This window comes from Triticum urartu, chromosome 6A (assembly GCF_056163025.1).
Source record: "Triticum urartu cultivar PI428250 chromosome 6A, HENAU_Tu73, whole genome shotgun sequence".
In the NCBI taxonomy this organism is placed as follows: Eukaryota; Viridiplantae; Streptophyta; class Magnoliopsida; order Poales; family Poaceae; genus Triticum; species Triticum urartu.
In genome coordinates, this window is record NC_141878.1 from 513,028,711 (window position 1) to 513,048,629 (window position 19,919).

At 45.4% G+C, this 19,919-nt stretch overlaps 2 protein-coding genes across 2 annotated transcripts; both read left to right on the forward strand.

Annotated features, from left to right (window-relative positions):
- Positions 1-1,295: 1,295 nt before the first annotated feature.
- On the forward strand, positions 1,296-5,200 carry LOC125512507 (protein SAR DEFICIENT 1-like). Its single transcript, XM_048677604.2, has 7 exons — positions 1,296-1,603; positions 2,661-2,736; positions 3,056-3,108; positions 3,501-4,015; positions 4,186-4,346; positions 4,427-4,615; positions 4,695-5,200. The coding sequence occupies exons 1-7, from the start codon at positions 1,482-1,484 to the stop codon at positions 5,073-5,075; spliced, it is 1,497 nt and encodes a 498-aa protein (XP_048533561.1). The 5' UTR covers positions 1,296-1,481; the 3' UTR covers positions 5,076-5,200.
- Positions 5,201-17,025: 11,825 nt separating this feature from the next.
- Positions 17,026-19,024, forward strand: LOC125514529 (putative peroxygenase 5). Its single transcript, XM_048679867.2, has 6 exons — positions 17,026-17,222; positions 17,329-17,451; positions 17,594-17,679; positions 18,271-18,362; positions 18,446-18,571; positions 18,664-19,024. Exons 1-6 carry the CDS (start codon positions 17,129-17,131, stop codon positions 18,821-18,823), a joined length of 681 nt encoding a protein of 226 aa, XP_048535824.1. The 5' UTR covers positions 17,026-17,128; the 3' UTR covers positions 18,824-19,024.
- Positions 19,025-19,919: the final 895 nt, after the last annotated feature.

Consider the following 19,919-nt stretch of genomic DNA (forward strand, 5'->3'; position numbering starts at 1 on the left):
AATGTTATTGTGCTCAACCCTGCCGCACCCTCTGTGATGATGTTCTTGCGCCTGGTTGCACTAGGAAGATGATGCTTGCCGGAGTGCGGGACTCCTTCAATAGGAGCTCGAATCCTTGAATAGGAGGATGATTACCTAGTTTTTTTTTTTGAGAAAAGAGGGGGCTCCTCCTTCGATTTCATTTAATCGCAGCCAGGGTACATCTTTGTCACAAATTACCAGACGATCTACAAATGATCACCGAGTAATATGTTTATGTTTTCTCTAAGTGGATGGTTACCGTTTTTGCAAGAAAATTTAGTAGGGATTCTTCCCTTCTCGTTTAATATATGATACACATGCTACGCGTATTCTAGACAAAAATTGTAAGCGTCGCCTGAACCGAGTCGCTTTCAGTTGAGAAGGTGTATAGAAAACAGCATGAAGTCAAGCTTACTAAAGTTCCTTCCAGTCGGTCCAACTAGAGCTTGCTACTTAATCACCAATTAAATAAACAATTAATAAATGTACCTAAGGAGCCGTAATTTCGATGCTATCATGGCCATAAGGCGGTACTTTTTGGAAGGTGTCCTTTGGTGGTACTTTTTGGAAGGTGGCCTCGCCTCCCGGGCTCGATGGGTACATGCGTGTGCACAAGGTGACGGCTGCTATGCTCTTAATTTCTCCGGAGCCTCAAGGGAATGCTCACGGAAGCATAGCAGCACGTTCGTCTCCCAATCACTTGTAGCAACAGGCTACAGCCTACAGCCGGCATCGAACTGAAGACGGAATTCGGGCGGCGTTGATTTCCATGTCTATCCGGTCATTGATGCGTACTCCCTCCGATCGAAAAAACTTATTCCAACTTCCAAGTTTACCCTTAAATGAATGTATCTAGCATTAATTTGATGCTAGATATGTCTATTTGAAAAACAAGTCTTTTTAGGCGGAGAGAGTTTGTACGTAATAGCCATGTATGGACATGCATGACCGAGACCGACTCACGATTTGACGACTCGCAAACTTTCCTTGTCATGCCTGAGAAGCTGCCCTGCACCAACCCAGGCAAGACTTTGCGTTGCCCATTGCCTCCGGAAGGCTGGTAATTAACCATGGCTGTAAACTGAAACTAACCCCAAGATTAACGGTGCGATGCGCCGGGTGGCTAGCTAGCCAGCTTCCGGCCACCTTCCTGGAGCCTGCAAGGGACATTCTGTCCCGATGCGGCACTGCAATTCTTTATTTCTGCCGACGACAATAACTTTCAGCGATTTCTCTACGTAGGCCTGGCTAGCTGTAGTACTCATGGCTAGATTGCATTTCTTTAGAACTAGTATATATATGGCTTCAGGCTAGATTGCTTTCGAGTATCCCCATGGCCATTGACGCCCTATGCCTGCGTAGCGCGCAGCTTCCTTCCCAACCTGCAGCTAGCTTGCAGAGTCAGCTCCATTAATCTGCTAGCTCTTCCTGATTTCTCCCATTTCATCTGCTAAATTAAGATGTCGGTGCGAAGGCCCCGGGGCGAAGAGGAAGACGACGAGCAGGGGAGCGGAGGCGACTATCATCAGCAACGGCACGGCCCGAGGCGGATACGGCCGGCCGCGCCGCTCTCCTTCAGATCGTTAGTCCATTCACTTAACTTCTGGCTTTTGGAATGATTTTCAGTTCATGTTTCGATTTCTTTCCTCGTAGCTAGCAACCATGTATCTTTGTTTCTTGCTTCTTCTTGATCGATCCGAGTGCATACATAACGATAAATTGGATTAGCCGTTGGTTCTCCTTATATATTTCCTGAATCGTTAGGTGTAATAACATAATCTTTGGGTCAAGGGATGAAATATCATATGAGTTCATATCTTGAGAATTGTTAAGGTACACCCAATCGACATGGGTCGTTAATTTCGTGTGTTCTACATATTGGCATGATAAACTCATATTACCTTAAAGCAGGTAATAAGTCACATAAGGTTAAGATGGACCTTGCTCTACATGCAAATAAGAAAATAAATATTTGGGACTTTGTTTTAGAAGAAAAACTCTCGGCCTCTGTATCAAAAGATGCACACAAATATTTGGGATGCTAATTAATGATGGTACAAGTGAGACTAATTAGGCTTCCCTTTAGGATGATCTATGTTCGATCTGTGAGACGCAAGTACGACACAAGGGTAAATGTCTTATCCAAGCCAAGAGCTTGCGAAAGCTAAACAGATCCTATACCATATATCTAGCTCTAAAGAAATGTTTTTCTTCTACACCATTTCATTTGGCATGAAATGAGTTTTGGTCTGATATATATGGAAGGTATTAATTTTACAGATTTGCTTTTCTAAAACAATATAACTAACCTATATAAGTAAAGAGCTCGTATGGACAAACTTAGCCTTGTAAGTGGGGAGCGTCACAAAGAGCTTATATATCATGGTTACATTGAATCAAACATCTCATGCCTCAACTCTTCTGAAAGTAATGAAATCATATTTTAGATATAGCTAAATCAAAGCAAATAATACTAACTAGTAAGAATTATAACCCGTCTAAGCCCTGTCTTTAGCTTAGTAACCAATTGTATGCTCTACACATAAGTTCTAAATATCCATATTCGTGGCTTGCACATGTGTGTTTTAGGAGTGTTAATTAACTTCGAAATTACTTGGATTTCTGGACTATCTTTGCAGCATGGTCGGAAGAGCCATGGCAGTGGACACTATCGAGCAAATTGCCATGAGTTTGGAACCGGTTATTCGTAGGGTGGTAAGCTTCAGAATCATATATATATTCATGTGACATAGATTAAATCATCTATTGCTGAGCCTAGTATTGCCACAATTCGAACTAGCTTCATTTATATCTCTTTACAAAGAGTAAAGATAAATGTAACACTAAAGCCGGGCTAAATAAAAACCCATTATCCAATCAGTTTGCACCCTGTTGATCCCTAATATTTATGCGAGCAACTGCTTATGAATTGGCACAAATTCTCATTCCTTTTGTTTCCAAAGTTGTACTACTGATCATCACATGCAAGACATTGAGTGCAATGTTTAAATGTCTATTTGATGTTAATATTTAGGTACGAGAAGAAATTCAAAACATCTTTTCTCAGCACGATCACTTACCACACAGGTATATTATAGTTATTGTCTTTCCATCAGACGCTACTAGCATTCAGTTACATAGCTTATATTCTGCCACTATTGACACGATATGTCTTTTCTTCATACTTTTGCAGTCAACAGTCTACAGCCTGACCGGTTTCCTAAAATAATAATCTGCAACCTGTTCATATATTTCCTGGCCATTTGCACCATCCTATTTTCAAATATTACATGTTAAGAAGCAACACACATTTCAAATATATTCTTTGGCATCATATATACAGTAAAAATACTATTGTTTGACAATGAAATATTTTTTATTTAGCAAATTTAATTGTATGGATGTATCAATTCCATCAATTTGCTTCAACTATATGGGAATGCAATATCAATATGATAAAATCAACCATTATTAATCAGGTCTCTCCCTTTAAACATCCAAGAGGTCGATGTCTCGCCTAGGTTGAAGCTTTCCTTTGCAAAGAAGCTCATGCTACCTATCTTCACCAACAACAAGCTTGTTGATGCCACCAAGAACAAAATTGAAATCTGGCTCATGGATACTAGAACCAACCACCATATCACTCAAACAGAAACTAACGAAGGCTCTTCAACACTGAAGCTGGAGGTACTTGTACTAGATGGCGATTTCAGTTGCGAAGATGGCATGGGGTGGACGGATGATCAGTTTACTGCTGCAACTGTGAAGGCTAGAGAGGGTAGGAGACCACTACTTGTGGGTAGTACACTCAATGTAGCAATGAACAATCAAGGAGTGTCCATGATTAATGATGTGGCTTTCACTGATAATTCAAGTTGGATAAGGAGCCGTAAGTTCCGAATCGGTGTTTGTGTCATGGGAGCGAGCTATTATGGGCCAAGGATTCAGGAGGCAGTGAGCGAAAGCTTCATAGTGAAAGATCATCGAGGCGAATGTAAGTTTGATGCTCTTAGTTAATCAACCTTTAAGATCATTGTTATATGTTGACTGTGAGTTCCATGACTACATGTAGCCTTTTTGTTTCTTCCTACATACCATATACCTTGGCATACATATGTGAAGTAGTAAAACACTACATTAAACCACATTTCCTTCGTTTACTAGTGTACAAGAAGCATTACCCTCCTCTCTTGACTGACAATATATGGAGGCTCAAAAACATCGGAAAAGATGGACCGATTGACAAGAGATTGGAGTCCGAGGGGGTCAAGAACGTTCAAGACCTCCTGAAGCTTCAAACCGTAGATCCCGATAAGCTAAAAAATGTAAGCATGTCATAGTGGAAATTATGTGCATACTTCATTCGCATGGTACTAATTTTGATTATCTATTCCATATATTTTAGCTCGTTGGCATGTCAGATCGGCAATGGAGGACAACACTGAATCACGCAAAAACATGTAAAATGGGACGAAAAAGCTACATATTCAAATTTGAAGGGTGTGATGTTATATTCAGCCCTATAGGTGAGATTTCAGCAGCAAGAATTGGAGGCCAAACATGCTCTTTGCAACATCTACAGCAGCAACAAATGGTACCTCATTCGCACATCAATTTGTGAAAAAATAATCGAACTCGGTAGTTTCTTACTTCTCCTTTATTCTTAATTACAGGTCCAAGTGAAGCAATTGGCCTCCAGGGCATACGAGCAATGGGATAAACTAGAGGAAGTGGTGGCAAATGATACAGAACTTGTTACATATGAAGGCTTGTCATCGTTTCCTCGGGGAAAACCCGGTTCGTCATGTACACTAGCGAGTGATGAAAGCATCATCAGCTCAGGGTCTCAAAGTGTCGAGTATCTTGGCAAGTTGGGATCTAGAACACCAACTTCCAATGCTACAATGGCGTCTAATAGCAGCAACTCCTTAGATTCCGTGGTAGCTATCCCAGCTAGTGATGCTATGTATTGGATCCCAAGCATGGCCGTTGACGACGATCACTTCACTTGGAACAACTCTACTAACCTCGGTTGTTGGGATCAAGTTGATTAATTTTCCTCTATATTTTAGTAGCTAGGGATGCAAGATGAATGCTCATATCTCATGTGTGCAAAGGTGGATAGAGAGTAATAATAAGATAGCTCATGACGAAACTCAATTATGGTTGTGTACATCACCCAGCGCAGAGGCTAGGGGTTTCCCTTCTTACAGAAGAAATTGGCAAAGCTTGGTTATTTAAACAGGGCCTCTGAAGCTGCCATAAAGATGACAACGAAAAGTGGAGGCTTATCAAAAGCAACTAGGGGGAAATTTTGGCACTTATCGATGATATTGAAAACAACGACGACGATGTCGATGGGGGGCCTTTTGGCATTTCTCCATTATGCATCTCTCAAGCACCGCACTCACCTGTGGGCACTTCGTGCCTGAGGTGCCAGCACTCGCGGATTACATAGTGACATGAAATGATCCGACATAGTGACATGAAATGATCCGGCATGAGCATCGCCGATATAGGAGGGGTTTATCGGCTCCTTGCTTGCAAAGAATGAAGATCCGGTGACACGGATGGTGCATTAACGACCAGAGTCGAAGTGGCATCCATGACGGGGCCCTCTCCCTGGTTGTGCACCAGTCTCTGGTGCTGCCCGGGTGATGCGAGAACAAGAATGGAAGATATCCATGACCCAAAAAAAGGAAGGACAAGAAGAAGGAAAAAGGGTTCGTAGGTGAGTCCACCCACTGGCGAGCTTCTTAGGACATATATGGTTCCCTCTAAGAAGGGTAGCACGCGAATGTGACCTAAGGACGAGCCATATATAAGGCGGACCTAGTGAGCCCTTGAGGGGAGAGAAAGAAAAAAAAACTAGGACATATCTACTTTTCTGGACAACTCCATGCACCTTCACAAGGCAAGGTTGGCTGTAATCGCTAGAACAGATCTCACCGATGATCCTCTAGATCCTCGGCAACCACTGGAATACTAAAGGTAGGAGAAGGATCTTACCTCCTCCCATAAGGGTCTGAACCTGGGTAAACTTTGTGTGTTTCCTCCCTAAGCCCTAATTCGGTCGTCGTCTGCCCATATCAATAAATAGTCATCCATCAACGAAAATGTCGCACAAAAACAGTATAGTTGGTGCACAAGGTAGGGGATGGTGCACGCAGATCAGGCCAAGTATATCATGGTGGCTTGTTTGGCCTCAGAACCCCATGAGCACACGACTAGCCAAGGCCCAACCCTCGGTCGTCTTTAGTACCACTACAGAGATGCAGGGAATCGACCAACGGGCAGGTATTCCATTTCGGACGCCTATATTTCCGTGTGGATGCCTGAAGCAAACTGTGTGGCTACAAAGACCACTTGGCCTCGGAAAGTGCCGGGAACCCTACCCCGCAGCCCCTGATGAAGGGGCCATGAAACGGTGAAAATACGCCTCTAAGGGCCCGGGATGAACGACTGGACGCATAGTGGAATACTGACCTTCCTCTATCCAGGAGATGGATCCTTCATGGTGTTGGGAAACATAGTAGAAAACAAAAAATCATCCTACGAACACCGAGGAACAATATGAAGGTGCATTAGAGGATTGGATCATGATCGTTACCAACTCTGAGTTGTAGCGGAAGCAGACAAGCCGGTGTAGATCATACCTGGAGTCCATCGTACCGCTAATGAATGATCCTATGAACCACCTTCGAGGCCCGGTTTTTGGTTTTTGTAATATGATTAAAGTAGACCCGGGGGCCATAGCTTTCACTAGAGGCTTCTCTCTGATAAAGATAGCATACGGTGGGTAGATAAATTACTGTTGGGCAATTGATAGAAAAGCACATAGTTATGGTGTTATTCATGGCAATGATCATGTATATATGCATTACACGTGTGACAAGTAGACTGAACTGATTCTGCATCTACTATTATTACTCCACTTCAAGAGCACTTCTATGCTTGCTTCTCTAGTATTAAGTTCATAACAAACAGAGTAATGCATGGAGTATGATGATGTGATGTGGACGGAATAAAACCAAGCAATATGATTGAACCCCGTCGTTTTACCCTTAATGGCAACAATATAAATACGTGCCTCGATACCCCTTCTGTCACGAGGTGAGGACACCGCAAGATTGAACCTACTACAAACCACCTCTCTCACTGAAGATAAATCAACCTGGTTGGGCAAACCAAACAGATAGATCGGAGAGAAATACAAAGCTATAACAACAATGCATAATAAAGTTCAGCAAAGACTCAATTACTTTCAATGAATAATCTAATCGTAAACACACAATTCATCGGATTCCAACAAACACACTGCAAAAGAAGATTACATCGAATAGATCTTCGATGAGAACATTGTATTGAAGATTGGAGAGAAAGAAGTCATCTAGGTAATAGATATGGACCCGTAGGTCTATGGTAGACTACTGACACATCATTTGTGGTGCAACAAGGATAATGTAGAATCCCTCCGTGACTGATTCCCCTATGGCAGAGTACCGGAAAATGCCTCCAGATGGTATTGCAGAAGAGCAGAAGCTTGCGGCGGCGGAAAAATCATTTCGGATGGCTCTCTGTTGGTTTGGGAATTTATGGGAATTTATGGAGTTCGAATTAGGTCAAACGGAGATGCTTGGGACCGACGAGCTCAGGTGGCGTGATAACCCACAAGTATAGGGGATCACAACAGTTTTCGAGGGTAAAATATACAACCCAAATTTATTGATTCGACACAAGGGGAGCCAAAGAATACTCTCAAGTATTAGCAGCTGAGTTGTCAATTCAATCACACCTGGAAACTTAGTATCTGTAGCAAAGTATTTAGTAGCAAAGTAATATGATAGTAGTGGTAACGGTAACAAAAGGTAACAGTAGTAAAAGTAATGTTTTTGGTATTTTGTAGTGATAATAGCAATAGCAACGGTAAAGTAAAATAAGCGAAGAACAATATATGGAAAGCTCGTAGGCAATGGATCAGTGATGGAGAATTATGTCGGATGCGGTTCATCATGTAACAGTCATAACCTAGGGTGACACGGAACTAGCTCCCGTTCATTGATATAATGTAGGCATGTATTCCGAACATAGTCATACGTGCTTATGAAAAAAAACTTGCATGACATCTTTTGTCCTACCCTCCCGTGGCAGCGGGGTCCTTACGGAAACTAAGGGATATTAAGGCCTCATTTTAATAGAGAACCGGAACAAAGCATTAAGAACACTCATATATTGATGAAAACATAATAGGTTCAGATCTGAAATCATGGCACTCGGGCCCTAGTGACAAGCATTAAGCATAGCAAAGTCATAGCAACATCAATCTCAGAACATAGTGGATACTAAGGATCAAACCCTAACAAAACTAACTCAATTACATGATAGATTCCATCCAACCCATCACCGTCCAGCAAGCCTACGATGGAATTACTCACGCACGGCGGTGAGCATCCTGAAATTGGTGATGGAGGATGGTTGATGATGACGATGGTGACGTATTCCCCTCTCCGGAGCCCCGAACGGACTCCAGATCAGCCCTCCCGAGAGGTTTTAGGGCTTGGCGGCGGCTCCGTATCGTAAAGCGCGATGAATTCTTCTCTCTGATTTTTTTTCTCCTCGAAACACAATATATAGAGTTGGAGTTGGAGTCGGAGAGGCACCAGGGGGCCCACGAGGTAGGGGGCGCGCCCTAGGGGGGCAGGCGCGCCTCCCACCCTCGTGGACAGGTGGTGGGCCCCCTGGCCTTCATCTTTTGCAGGTGTTTTTTATATTTTCCAAAAAGTTGCTCCGTGAAGTTTCAGGTCATTCCGAGAACGTTTGTTTCTACACATAAATAACACCATGGTAATTCTGCTGAAAACAGCGTCAGTCCGGGTTAGTTCCATTGAAATCATGCAAGTTAGAGTCCAAAATAAGGGCAAAAGTGTTTAGAAAAGTAGATACGACGGAGACGTATCATGGCGCCCCCTGGAGGCATGCCGTGTAAGCTCATGGCCCTCCCATAGATCTTCTGGCCTCCTCCCGAACGTTATAGGGTCCCTTGTAGTCCAGGAAAAATCCCCATAGAGTTTCATCTGTTGGGGAACGTAGCAGAATTTAAAATTTTCTACACATCACCAAGATCAATATATGGAGTTATCTAGCAACGAGGGAAAGTGGAGTGCATCTACATACCCTTGTAGATCGCGAGCGGAAGCGTTCAAGAGAACGGGGTTGATGGAGTCGTACTCATCGTGATCCAAATCACCGATGACCGAGCGTCGAACGGACGACACCTCCGCGTTCAACACACGTACGGTTCGAGAAGACGTCTCCTCCTTCTTGATCCAGCAAGGGGAAGGAGAGGTTGATGGAGATCCAGCAGCACGACGGCGTGGTGGTGGAAGCAGCGGTGATCTCGGCAGGGCTTCGCCAAGCTCAGCGAGAGGGAGAGGTGTCACGGGAGGGAGAGGGAGGCGCCAGGGGCTTGGGTGCGCAGCCCTCCCTCCCCCCTCTTTATGTAGGGGTCCAGGGGGGCGCCGGCCCCTCTAGATCCCATCTAGATGGGGGGCGGCGGCCAAGGGGGTAGCTTGCCCCCCAAGCCAAGTGGGACGCCCCCACCCCTAGGGTTTCCAACCCTAGGCGCAGGGGGAGGCCCAAGGGGGGGGCGCACCAGCCCATTAGAGGCTGGTTCCCCTCCCACTTCAGCCCATGGGGTCCTCCGGGATAGGTGGCCCCACCCGATGGACCCCCGGGACCCTTCCGGTGGTCTCGGTACAATACCGGTGACCCCCGAAACTTTCCCGGTGGCCAAAACTGGACTTCCTATATACAATTCTTCACCTCCGGACCATTCCGGAACTCCTCGTGACGTCCGGGATCTCATCCGGGACTCCGAACAACTTTCGGGTTACCGCATACTAATATCTCAACAACCCTAGCGTCACCGAACCTTAAGTGTGTAGACCCTACGGGTTCGGGAGACACGCAGACATGACCGAGACGACTCTCCGGTCAATAACCAACAGCGGGGTCTGGATACCCATGTTGGCTCCCACATGCTCCTCGATGATCTCATCGGATGAACCACGATGTCGAGGATTCAATCAATCCCGTATACAATTCCCTTTGTCAATCGGTACGTTACTCGCCCGAGACTCGATCGTCGGTATCCCAATACCTCGTTCAATCTCGTTACCGGCAAGTCACTTTACTCGTACCGTAATGCATGATCCCGTGATCAACCACTTGGTCACATTGAGCTCATTATGATGATGCATTACCGAGTGGGCCCAGAGATACCTCTCCGTCATACGGAGTGACAAATCCTAGTCTCGATTCGTGCCAACCCAACAGACACTTTCGGAGACACCTGTAATGTACCTTTATAGTCACCCGGTTACGTTGTGACGTTTGGCACACCCAAGGCACTCCTACGGTATCCAGGAGTTGCACAATCTCATGGTCTAAGGAAATGATACTTGACATTCAGAAAAGCTACAGCAAACGAACTACACGATCTTTGTGCTATGCTTAGGTTTGGGTCTTGTCCATCACATCATTCTCCTAATGATGTGATCCCGTTATCAATGACATCATGACTATCTGTTGATCAACAAGCTAGTCAACTAGAGGCTCACTAGGGACACATTATGGTCTATGTATTCACACATGTATTACGATTTCCGGATAATACAATTATAGCATGAATAATAGACAATTATCATGAACAAGGAAATATAATAATCATTTTATTATTGCCTCTAGGGCATATTTCCAACATCATCGTGTTTGGACTTTGTTTGGTACTGATTTTCTAAAAAGCCAAAAATAAGAAAAAAAATAATTAGCACTAGGCACTGAGTTAATATGTTAGTCCCCAAAAATAAGATAAAATTGCATATAAAGTATCTAAGATTGGTAATATAATAGGATGAAACAATCAAAGTATCAACCCACTATGGGCAGCTTGACTAAACTACATGGGGGAGTGGGACAAGCCATCATGGCATACCCATCTTGCGCTCAATGACCCTAGGTCCATACATCATCTCGAAAATCATGTCCAAACGACAAGTTCTCAGCGGCTCGTGGCGGTGAGGAATGGGACCTTAGGACCTGAAGGCCACAAACCAAGGGTAATCAAAGACTCCTCATGGCACCCGCAGGGTTCGGGTGCGGGTAATGCTTGCCCAAACCCTTACCCGTCCCATTTTTTTCTGCCCAAACCCGTACCCGTACCCGCACCCCGGGTATCATATCTTTCCCATACACGTACCCGATTCCAGAAATAGCTCGGTTATTTCATAGAACAATTTAAGTCTCCCTACAACTTCTTTAGCAAAAGCCCAATCTTCAGCACTAGGAAGCCACTCATATTGCTTATCCTTTTCTTTTGCACGTTCAAACACAAGTCTATAAGGTAAAGCAATATCAAGCATTATGAAAGTAGAGTTCCACCTAGTCTTGCAATCAAGTTTCAACCCCCTTGTTATTTTAACTTTCTTATACTTAGCCATTTCCTCAAACTGTTCCACCCTTTTTGGTGAGGCAGTCCAATATGCCACACTTTCACGGATGTTTTCTATAGCTGATTTCATGACATCTAAGCCATCCTTCACTATCAAATTCAGAATATGTGCAGAACAACGCATGTGAAGTAGAGTACCTTCACAAAGAAGCTTATTTTTTCCTATCTTGCCCACAATCTCCTCAACTACCTTGTCGTTGACGTTGCAATTATCAACTGTCACGGTCAAGAGCTTCTCATCAAGATTCCATTCCACCAACGACTCATGAAGCATCCCAGCTATAGCAGCCGCATTATGTGGTGCAGGAACATAAATAAACCTACAATATGCACACATACACAGCAGTTTGAGAGTTGGCAAAAGCTGAAAATAGGCACGGCGCAATATTTAATGCTTTCACTACAATATACCTCATGAGAATGTTCCTTAGCCTCCACGACTCATCAATGAAATGGGCTGTGATAGCCATATATCCCTTCTTTTGGCTGTTAGAGGTCCACATATCAGTGGTGACAGCAACCCTTGATTGGATCATACTCATGTACTCGATGGCCTTCTTCCTTTCCATTTTGTATCTTCCCACAATATCATATCTACAAATCAAAAGAAAATAGACAGATTCATGTTATTTAGTAATGGAAAAGAAGAAACATGAAGAAGTAAAAAGAAGGAAATAAATACATAGCATATTTACCGGATAGTATTTCTTGTATGAAGCTTGAATAACGGCTGAAGGGCAGCAACAAATCTCCTAAAACCAACATGGTCTACCATAGACAAGGGGTAATCATGCAACACCAACATGTTGCCAAGCTCAACTCTAGCATAATCTTGATCAAAAGTATAGCTCTCCATGCTCACTTTCCCATCCTCTTCGGCACTCACCTTCAATGAGGATTGACTCAAAGTTTTACCTCCCTTGGTCTTCAACTTCTTAAGAGTGCAAATATTAAGATGCAAACGAAGATGCTTAGTTCCATTCCTCGATCCCGCGGTAAGTACCTTGGGACACCAATTACACTTGGCCTTCCATTCACTATTGATCCTCATCTTCTTCATTTCCAACCCAACCTTAGATGTGAGCTTGCGCTTAGAAGGTAGCACCTCCACCTCTTCCACATCATCCTCTTCTTCATCATCTGAAACAATAACATGATCTCCATCTTCATCCATTGGTGTTGTTGTGTGACTCGTGTCATGCATGGACACATCTACTTGGACAGTGTTTGTATCACTTCACAACAAGTATGATACACATTAGTTAATTTAAAAAATCAAAAGTGTATAACAGCAAGCATTCACTACATGGCAGATCATTAACAACTTTCTTATTTCTTCTTGTTTGTATTCACTAGATGGCATGCATTAACAACAAGCATTCATTAATATTCTTTCTTCTTGTATTCACTTGGAGGCAGATCATTAACAACTTCCTTCTTTCTTCTTGTTTCTATTCACTAGATGGCAAGCATTAACAGCAAGCATTCAAAAATATTCCTTTCTTTTCCAATTCATTAACACATCAATTAATGTAATGAGCACATTCAACAACAGATCAATTAACTATTCAACATACTCAAGCATGCATTAACAGATCGGCTAAATCTAATGAACACATTCAATCATTCAACAACAGATCTAATCATCACATTAAAAAAAGGTGAAACTCTTCACCGATTTGGATGCTTTGCTGCCCTTCTCGCCACCATCGCAGGTGTAGCACCACCACGGCCACGACCACGGCCACGCCCCACCTTGCAACCGGGAGCAGTGGAGCTGCGCCCAGAAACCTGCCCCGTTGATGGTGGCTGAAGATGCACAGGCTTGGAGGTAGGAAAAGGCGTCGGCGCACGAGACCCACTGCCGGTACCTTCTTCAAATCCATCCCCGTCCACCGGAGTTGCATTCGCGCTGGAGTGAAGCCCCTCCTCGGCGTCCTCCTGGTCGGGCGCCATGGCGGCAGGAGGTGCCAGGACGTGGAGGGAGATGGCGGCAGGAGGTTCTGCAGGTCTCGCGTGGAGGTCACGTCGAGGAGAGGAGGTAGAGGGAGGAGAGGAGGAGAGGAGGGAGGTGGCCGGTCCCGTCGCTGCAGGCAGCGGCGGCGGTGACCTGTGGCTTCTCCCCTCTAGGGTTTGTGGCGAGAGATAGAGGTGGGGTTTCTGGAGTGACGGCGCGGGGGTGGGTTGGGGTCTCGGAGAGGGATTTGGGTGGGATCGATGGGGAGTGGGCTGCTGGGCCTGGGCGCTGGGCCGCTGGCTGCCGCCTCGACTGGGTTCAGTTAGGGTTTTGATGTTTTTAGTGACTGACATTAAGGGCCTACCTGGCATAATGAATAAGTATACGGGTACGCGGGTATGCGGGTATGGGTATTGTCGTCCCATACCCGTACCCGGCTTACCCGATGGGTATAGTTTTTTTCCCATTTATAAACCCAAGGGTAATTTTCTTTCCCAAACCCTTACCCTAATAGGGTTTTTACCCGCCGGGTTCGCGGGTAGCGGGTACCCATTGCCATCTGGATCAAAGACTGACCACCATGACCCTAAGTCGGCCGAACACACACTAGCGAAGGGCGAGCACGATGCACCATTATGGTGGCAAACTGACCCCCCCCCCCCAAGAAAGGGAGGGGCCTCGGGCATCCTAGATCGAGACTCAGTTCCCAAGTGAGATGCGAGTGTGCTCCCAATTGGGCTCTAGATGGGAGTCGGGGCAACCCCCGATCTCCCCGGAATTAATGATATGAGGAAAAGGCCATGAGTCCGCCACTGCCTAGATTCTCAGGGCAGAGCTCCGAAGGGTTGAAAGTGTATGTGACCCGAGGACCAGCCATATATAAGGTGGAACCAGGGATCCCCTGAGGGCAGAGAGAGAAAAACCTAAGACAGATCCCTGCCGCCAGGCAAGGTGGGTTGTAATTGCTAGGGCAGAACTCGTCGGTGATCCTCTAGATCCCCAATGACCACCTCAATACTACATGCATGAGTATGGTCTTACCTCCTCCCCCGAGGGCACGAACCTAGGTAAACCATCCGTGTGCTCTCTCTAACCAATCGATCGGCCGCCGTTCGCCCCTACCAAACAAATAGTCGTCCACCGACGACACTATCGCATGAAAACTACGACATCGGGGCTTCCTAGACAGTGCCACCTGGACCACGATTTTGCTATAGGTGGAGAGGGTCTCTGGTGGTAGCAGCAACACGACATACCTTCCCTCCACCAACTACTCTATAATGGCTATAATAATGGTGAGTCGACATGTGAGCAGTTTGATTTTCAAACTGCCTAGACCAATTTTGTACATAGATGGGACTATCGTGCTCGACCCATCATCAGGGTCCAAGGGCAACGACCCATCATGGGGCCAGATTGCAGGTGGCGTCTACCGGGGCTAGTTTACGATGGTTTCTAGGTTATAACTAGAGACATACAACCCAACAGGTGCCAGTTGTATCCCTTGACCCGTGTCGAAGAACCTAAACAAGGAAGCAATCTCAGGTGTCGATGTCGAGGTAGCGTCGTTGCGACGATCTTGGTGCTAGTGGTTGTTGGTGCGCAGGTCGGCGGTTATGGCGGAGGTGTTTAGCAAGCCATCAATTTTGATGGTGGTTGTATCCAAGGGGTGCAGTGAAGAGACTTTAGTGGTGGTGGCTTTGACGGCAACTTCTCTGAGGGTGGGTATGACGGTGCAGAGGCGTGAACCATGGTCTTGTCAACAATTCTTACGGTTAGAGATTAAAATTCCATTCCATTGAAGAAAATGGGGTGCCATGTACAAAGGAGAGTATTTGGAGAACGCTCCCTTCTTTCTGGTTTAGATGGCTTATCTGAATTTTTTTCGATTTAAAGGGTTTATCTTCATATATTTTTGGCGGTTTGACTTATCTTCATCTTTTATTGAGATTTCAAGGCGCATTAAATCTTTGCATGCAAGAATTAGAAAGAAACTCACAAATGCATGTAATGTTCCTACTCATCTAGTAGTGGCCAAGCATGCATGCACTGCAATTAATTCAAATTAATGTATTAGTTTAATTTGAGTATATTCCTTCACTAGCATCCGACTTGATTGATGAGATTTCATATTTGAACCCTGTAAACAGGAGAGGAGGGAGTAGCATTTTTTACTTACAATAGTGTCTATTGGTATAATCCATGTGCTTAATTAGACACATCTGCTATACAAATAAGTATTCATAGTAGTTCTGCGCCGTGTACCTAAAAACCTGGTTTAGTTCTCGAAGCATCTTCCTAAGCACTTTACATCATATTAATGCTCTAATAAACGTCAACATGGCACCGCCGGGTTCGGGTGCAGGTAATGGTAGCCCAAACCCGTACATGTCTCATTATTTTTTGTCCATATCCATACCCAAACCCGCACCTCGGGTTTCAAATTGTTCCCATACCTGTACCCGGTCGGGTGCAGGTAATACCCGCGGGTAAAAAATACCCATCTCGATGACCTTACCCAATTCACACTTCATGTATTTTTCAACATTTACACATATATACCCAACATTTTAGCATGCATTCTTCAACATTTCAGTACATATATACCACATTTTAGCATTTGAGCACATATAGATGATGATTTGTTGCGCCATGAAATAAAAAGAATGATATTGATTTTCAGAAATGGATAGCAATAAGCACGAAATAGATGGCACTAAACAATGTCCAATTATATACATGGGTGAGTAGCCTGTACATGAACTTTTAAGAAGCATTCACGCCTATTATTATTTTTCAGTTACAAGACAGACACAATTTTCTTTTATTGAAGGTACTTCTGCATCCCCTAATTCAAAATAGTCAACCGAAGGAGACTATGTAATAAGATTAACAAAACCGTTAGTTCACAAAACAAGATTAACACATTTAAACAAGATCATGCACATGCGTCAGGGGAGAGGATTTTGGATCGACGCTAGCGGTTGCGTTAGCCTAGGATACAATGACTAGGTTCCTTTAGTGAACACATGAAGCCCGCTGTTAGAAGAAATTAATATATGGGTATGCGGGTCCGCGGGTATGGATATTGCATTCCCATACCCATACCCAGTTTACCCGATGGGTATAATTTTTTCTCATTTATAAACTCATGGGTATTTATTTGTCCTAAACCCTTACCCTAATAGGGTTTTTACCCGCCGGGTTCGTTGGATTCGGGTACCCATTGTCATGTTGAAATAAATGATTATAATATTAGTTGTTTCTGGTTAAAAAGGAATTGCCCTGGCCTCTGCATCATCACGCGTACAGAACAAATTAAACAAACAATTTAGATTAACTTGTGCTAATAATAAACGATGAGACATGGCAGAATAATTTGGATCAAGAAAAATGTTTTCCGGGCAGGAGGCACGGTCCGAGCCTAGGACACGTATCTGAGGAGTGCGCGTCTCCTCTTGCGGAAACGTGCGATCGCGAAACTGCCCAACCACTCACACTGCGCAAAACCGCGATCCTACATATACGGACGGCGGACGCCGAGACACCTGTGCACACCACGCGAGCCGCGGCAAATACACAGAGAAGAGAGGGGACAGCAGTCAAAGAGCGAGCGAGCGAGGCGGAAGAAATCCCTCGAGATGGACGCAAGACCGCGACGGGCGTCGTCCTCCCCGGCGGCGGCGACGGCGGCGGCGGCCTTGTCCCTGCTGCTCCTGTTCCCCATGTTCCTAGGTAATGAATAAGGCTGGCTCTGCTCTGCTCTGCTGTCCATTTCGTCGCGGCTTGCGCGCTTTGCTGATATCCGTCGTCCTTCCTCTTCTTGATTCCGGCCGGACAGGGGGCCAGGCGTCGGGGTACGGCGACGATTCGGGCGCCGGCGGCATGACGGCGCTGCAGAAGCACGCGGCCTTCTTCGACCGCGACAAGGACGGCGTCGTCACCTTCTCCGAGACGTACGCAGGTGAGCGAATTTTTTCCCCATTCGCTTTCTGCTTTTGTTACCTGCGTTCTGTTTCAGTCTTTCAGAGAGATTTCTCCCAGTGGTTCTCCGGTTGTTGTTTGTTGATTCTGTCTCACGTGCAATTACCCTCCTTGCATACCAGCGTTTCGGGCCCTCGGATTTGGATTTGCTTCGTCCACCTTGAGTGCCACCTTCATCAATGGCGTCCTTGGCCCCCAGACCAGACCGGTAATCCTTCGACAGAGAATTCTTATGTCGGAGTTTTCTTCTGTGTTAAGTTTAAGGATCCTGGTTACTGTTAGCTTGTGGCTGCAACATTCCCTTGCTTCCCTGAGAAGAGAAGGCAACGCTAGATTAGAACGCTTCATTTTGTCTGCGGTTTCGAGCTGATTATTCAGTGCTCTGGTATGTTAGGCTAGCTACCTGAGCCACAAAGTTTTGTTCTGTGGAACATTTAGCACCTTTTACTGTGCTTTCTTCAAGTCTTGATAGAAATTCAATTCTCAGTAGTATTTTCCTGCGAGTGCATAGATACGCGATCCCGGGTCTGACAAGTGATGAGTGTCAAAATCATGAAATGTAGTAGTGCGGTATAATTTAGAGGGATGCCTGGTTTCAGATTTTGACAGCACAAGCGTCAGATGTGGGCATTACTTCTTTTTTTATTAAGTCGTGGGCATGACTAGCTACTAGTGCGGTACTCTGTGATCACTATGATGTTTCAAATCAAAGAAACTGAGCAGGTCTTAGCACACCTTCATTCTTTGTCCAAAGAGCAAGCAAGTTACTATTGTATAAAGGGCTGTGAAATTCGTGCAGGAAAATGACACGGCGCGCATGTCCATCTACATCGAGAACATCCACAAGGGCATCCACGGGAGCGACTCAGGCGCGTATGACTCCCAAGGAAGGTAGTAAAAGCACACGCCAACCACTTCGTCTGCTCCAACTTGCGCATGGTGATTCGCTACTGATGCGTAATTAACCATTGCAGGTTCGTTCCGGACAAGTTCGATGCGGCGTTCGCCAAGCACGGCAAGACGGTGCCGGACGCCCTAACGTCCGCGGAGGTGGACGAGCTGATCGCCGCGAACCGGCAGCCCAGCGACTACGCGGGATGGTACGCGCGGTCTACGGCCTCTCCTGTTATGTTATCCATCCTGCACGTAATTTTCAGACCTCCTGACGCGGCAAGCAAAACAACGTATGCAGGGCGGGCGCGTCGGCGGAGTGGAAGCTGCTGTATAGCATCGGCAAGGACGAGGACGGGCTCCTCCGCAAGGACGCCGCCAGGGGCGTCTACGACGGCAGCCTCTTCGCCAGGGTGGTGCAGGAGCGGAGGGCATCCTCGCTAGAAGAAACCCAGGCATGATCGTGGCACGCCGTCACGGTGTGTGTGTGCTGGAACCTAGGTGGTTATCTATTGGTTGTGAATGGTTGTGAGATGGGTTAAAAAATAGCATTCACATTACCCATACATATAGAAATAGTACATCGGAGTACTAATTAGCTACTAGAAATAAATGCAATACGCCCTAAACTTTATCTATTGTGAAAACGCATGCAAATTTAACTGTGCCTTCTAAACTGTGACGGAGGGAGTAGTACTAGTCCAAATTACTTATCCGGTGTGATTGGCTCGTCGCGTCACGCCGTCACGGTCTGTCGCCACATAGCTACAGACAGTAGTACTACTATATCTGCTGAATGAATGTTAGAAAAATAGGCAGTGTGAACGGGTGTGAACGCTTGTGAACGGAATCGTGGGATGGGACCGATGTTCCTCTTGTTTGTGTCCTGTGGATATATGGTTTCATTATGCGTACACGACTGACTTGCTCCTGCTCCTTAGTTGGGCTGTGATGCCTGAATAAAGCTCCCTAAACTAACCCTCAGAAAAAACTGGTAACTATAATCTGCGAATGTTTTGAAGCAACTTTAGTTGTGGCGAGGATGAGCAAGGCCGACGATTTTCGTTTGCAAGCACGGCAGTTTTCTAATAAAACAGCTGAACTGTAGCAGAATTGTCATGCTCACTAACTAAAATTGCCATCAAAATTGTTCGTAAATGTCATCCCTCCCAGCAACGTTCACTGGCTATTGGGGTAAAAAAAAACATCCTACTCCCATTTGACGCCTCTCTTTGTCTTGCCCGTGATGTTTTGTCCGTGTCCTCCTTGTTGCAATCAACCCCGTTTTATTAATTCGCTGGAATCAACGGGGCCAGCGAGCTAGTATGTCGCTGTCAGCGTTATCTGCCCGTGCATCCTTTGCCTGCTCACAAAGGTTCCGTCGCGCTGTTTATTTGTTCCCCTTGTTTCATTGTCTGTACGCTGAGACTGACTGTTTAGATATTCTGCTCAGCGGTATCTTAATCGTCGTCGGCGCTGGCTCGTCTGACGGTATTAGGTGGAAACTCGCGACTGTCGACGCCGGCGACACGAGCCCCTGGGTGGGTGCTAATCATG

Bases quoted from the DNA above. Each gene is read 5' to 3' on its own strand.
- LOC125512507 (XM_048677604.2), top strand. From the start codon at position 1,482: ATGTCGGTGCGAAGGCCCCGGGGCGAAGAGGAAGACGACGAGCAGGGG. The intron at 3,109-3,500 runs GTATATTATAGT...ATTATTAATCAG, and splicing joins CACGATCACTTACCACACAG to GTCTCTCCCTTTAAACATCC. The intron at 4,616-4,694 runs GTACCTCATTCG...TCTTAATTACAG, and splicing joins ATCTACAGCAGCAACAAATG to GTCCAAGTGAAGCAATTGGC.
- LOC125514529 (XM_048679867.2), top strand. From the start codon at position 17,129: ATGGACGCAAGACCGCGACGGGCGTCGTCCTCCCCGGCGGCGGCGACG. The intron at 17,452-17,593 runs GTGAGCGAATTT...CTTGCATACCAG, and splicing joins CTTCTCCGAGACGTACGCAG to CGTTTCGGGCCCTCGGATTT. The intron at 18,572-18,663 runs GTACGCGCGGTC...CAACGTATGCAG, and splicing joins CCCAGCGACTACGCGGGATG to GGCGGGCGCGTCGGCGGAGT.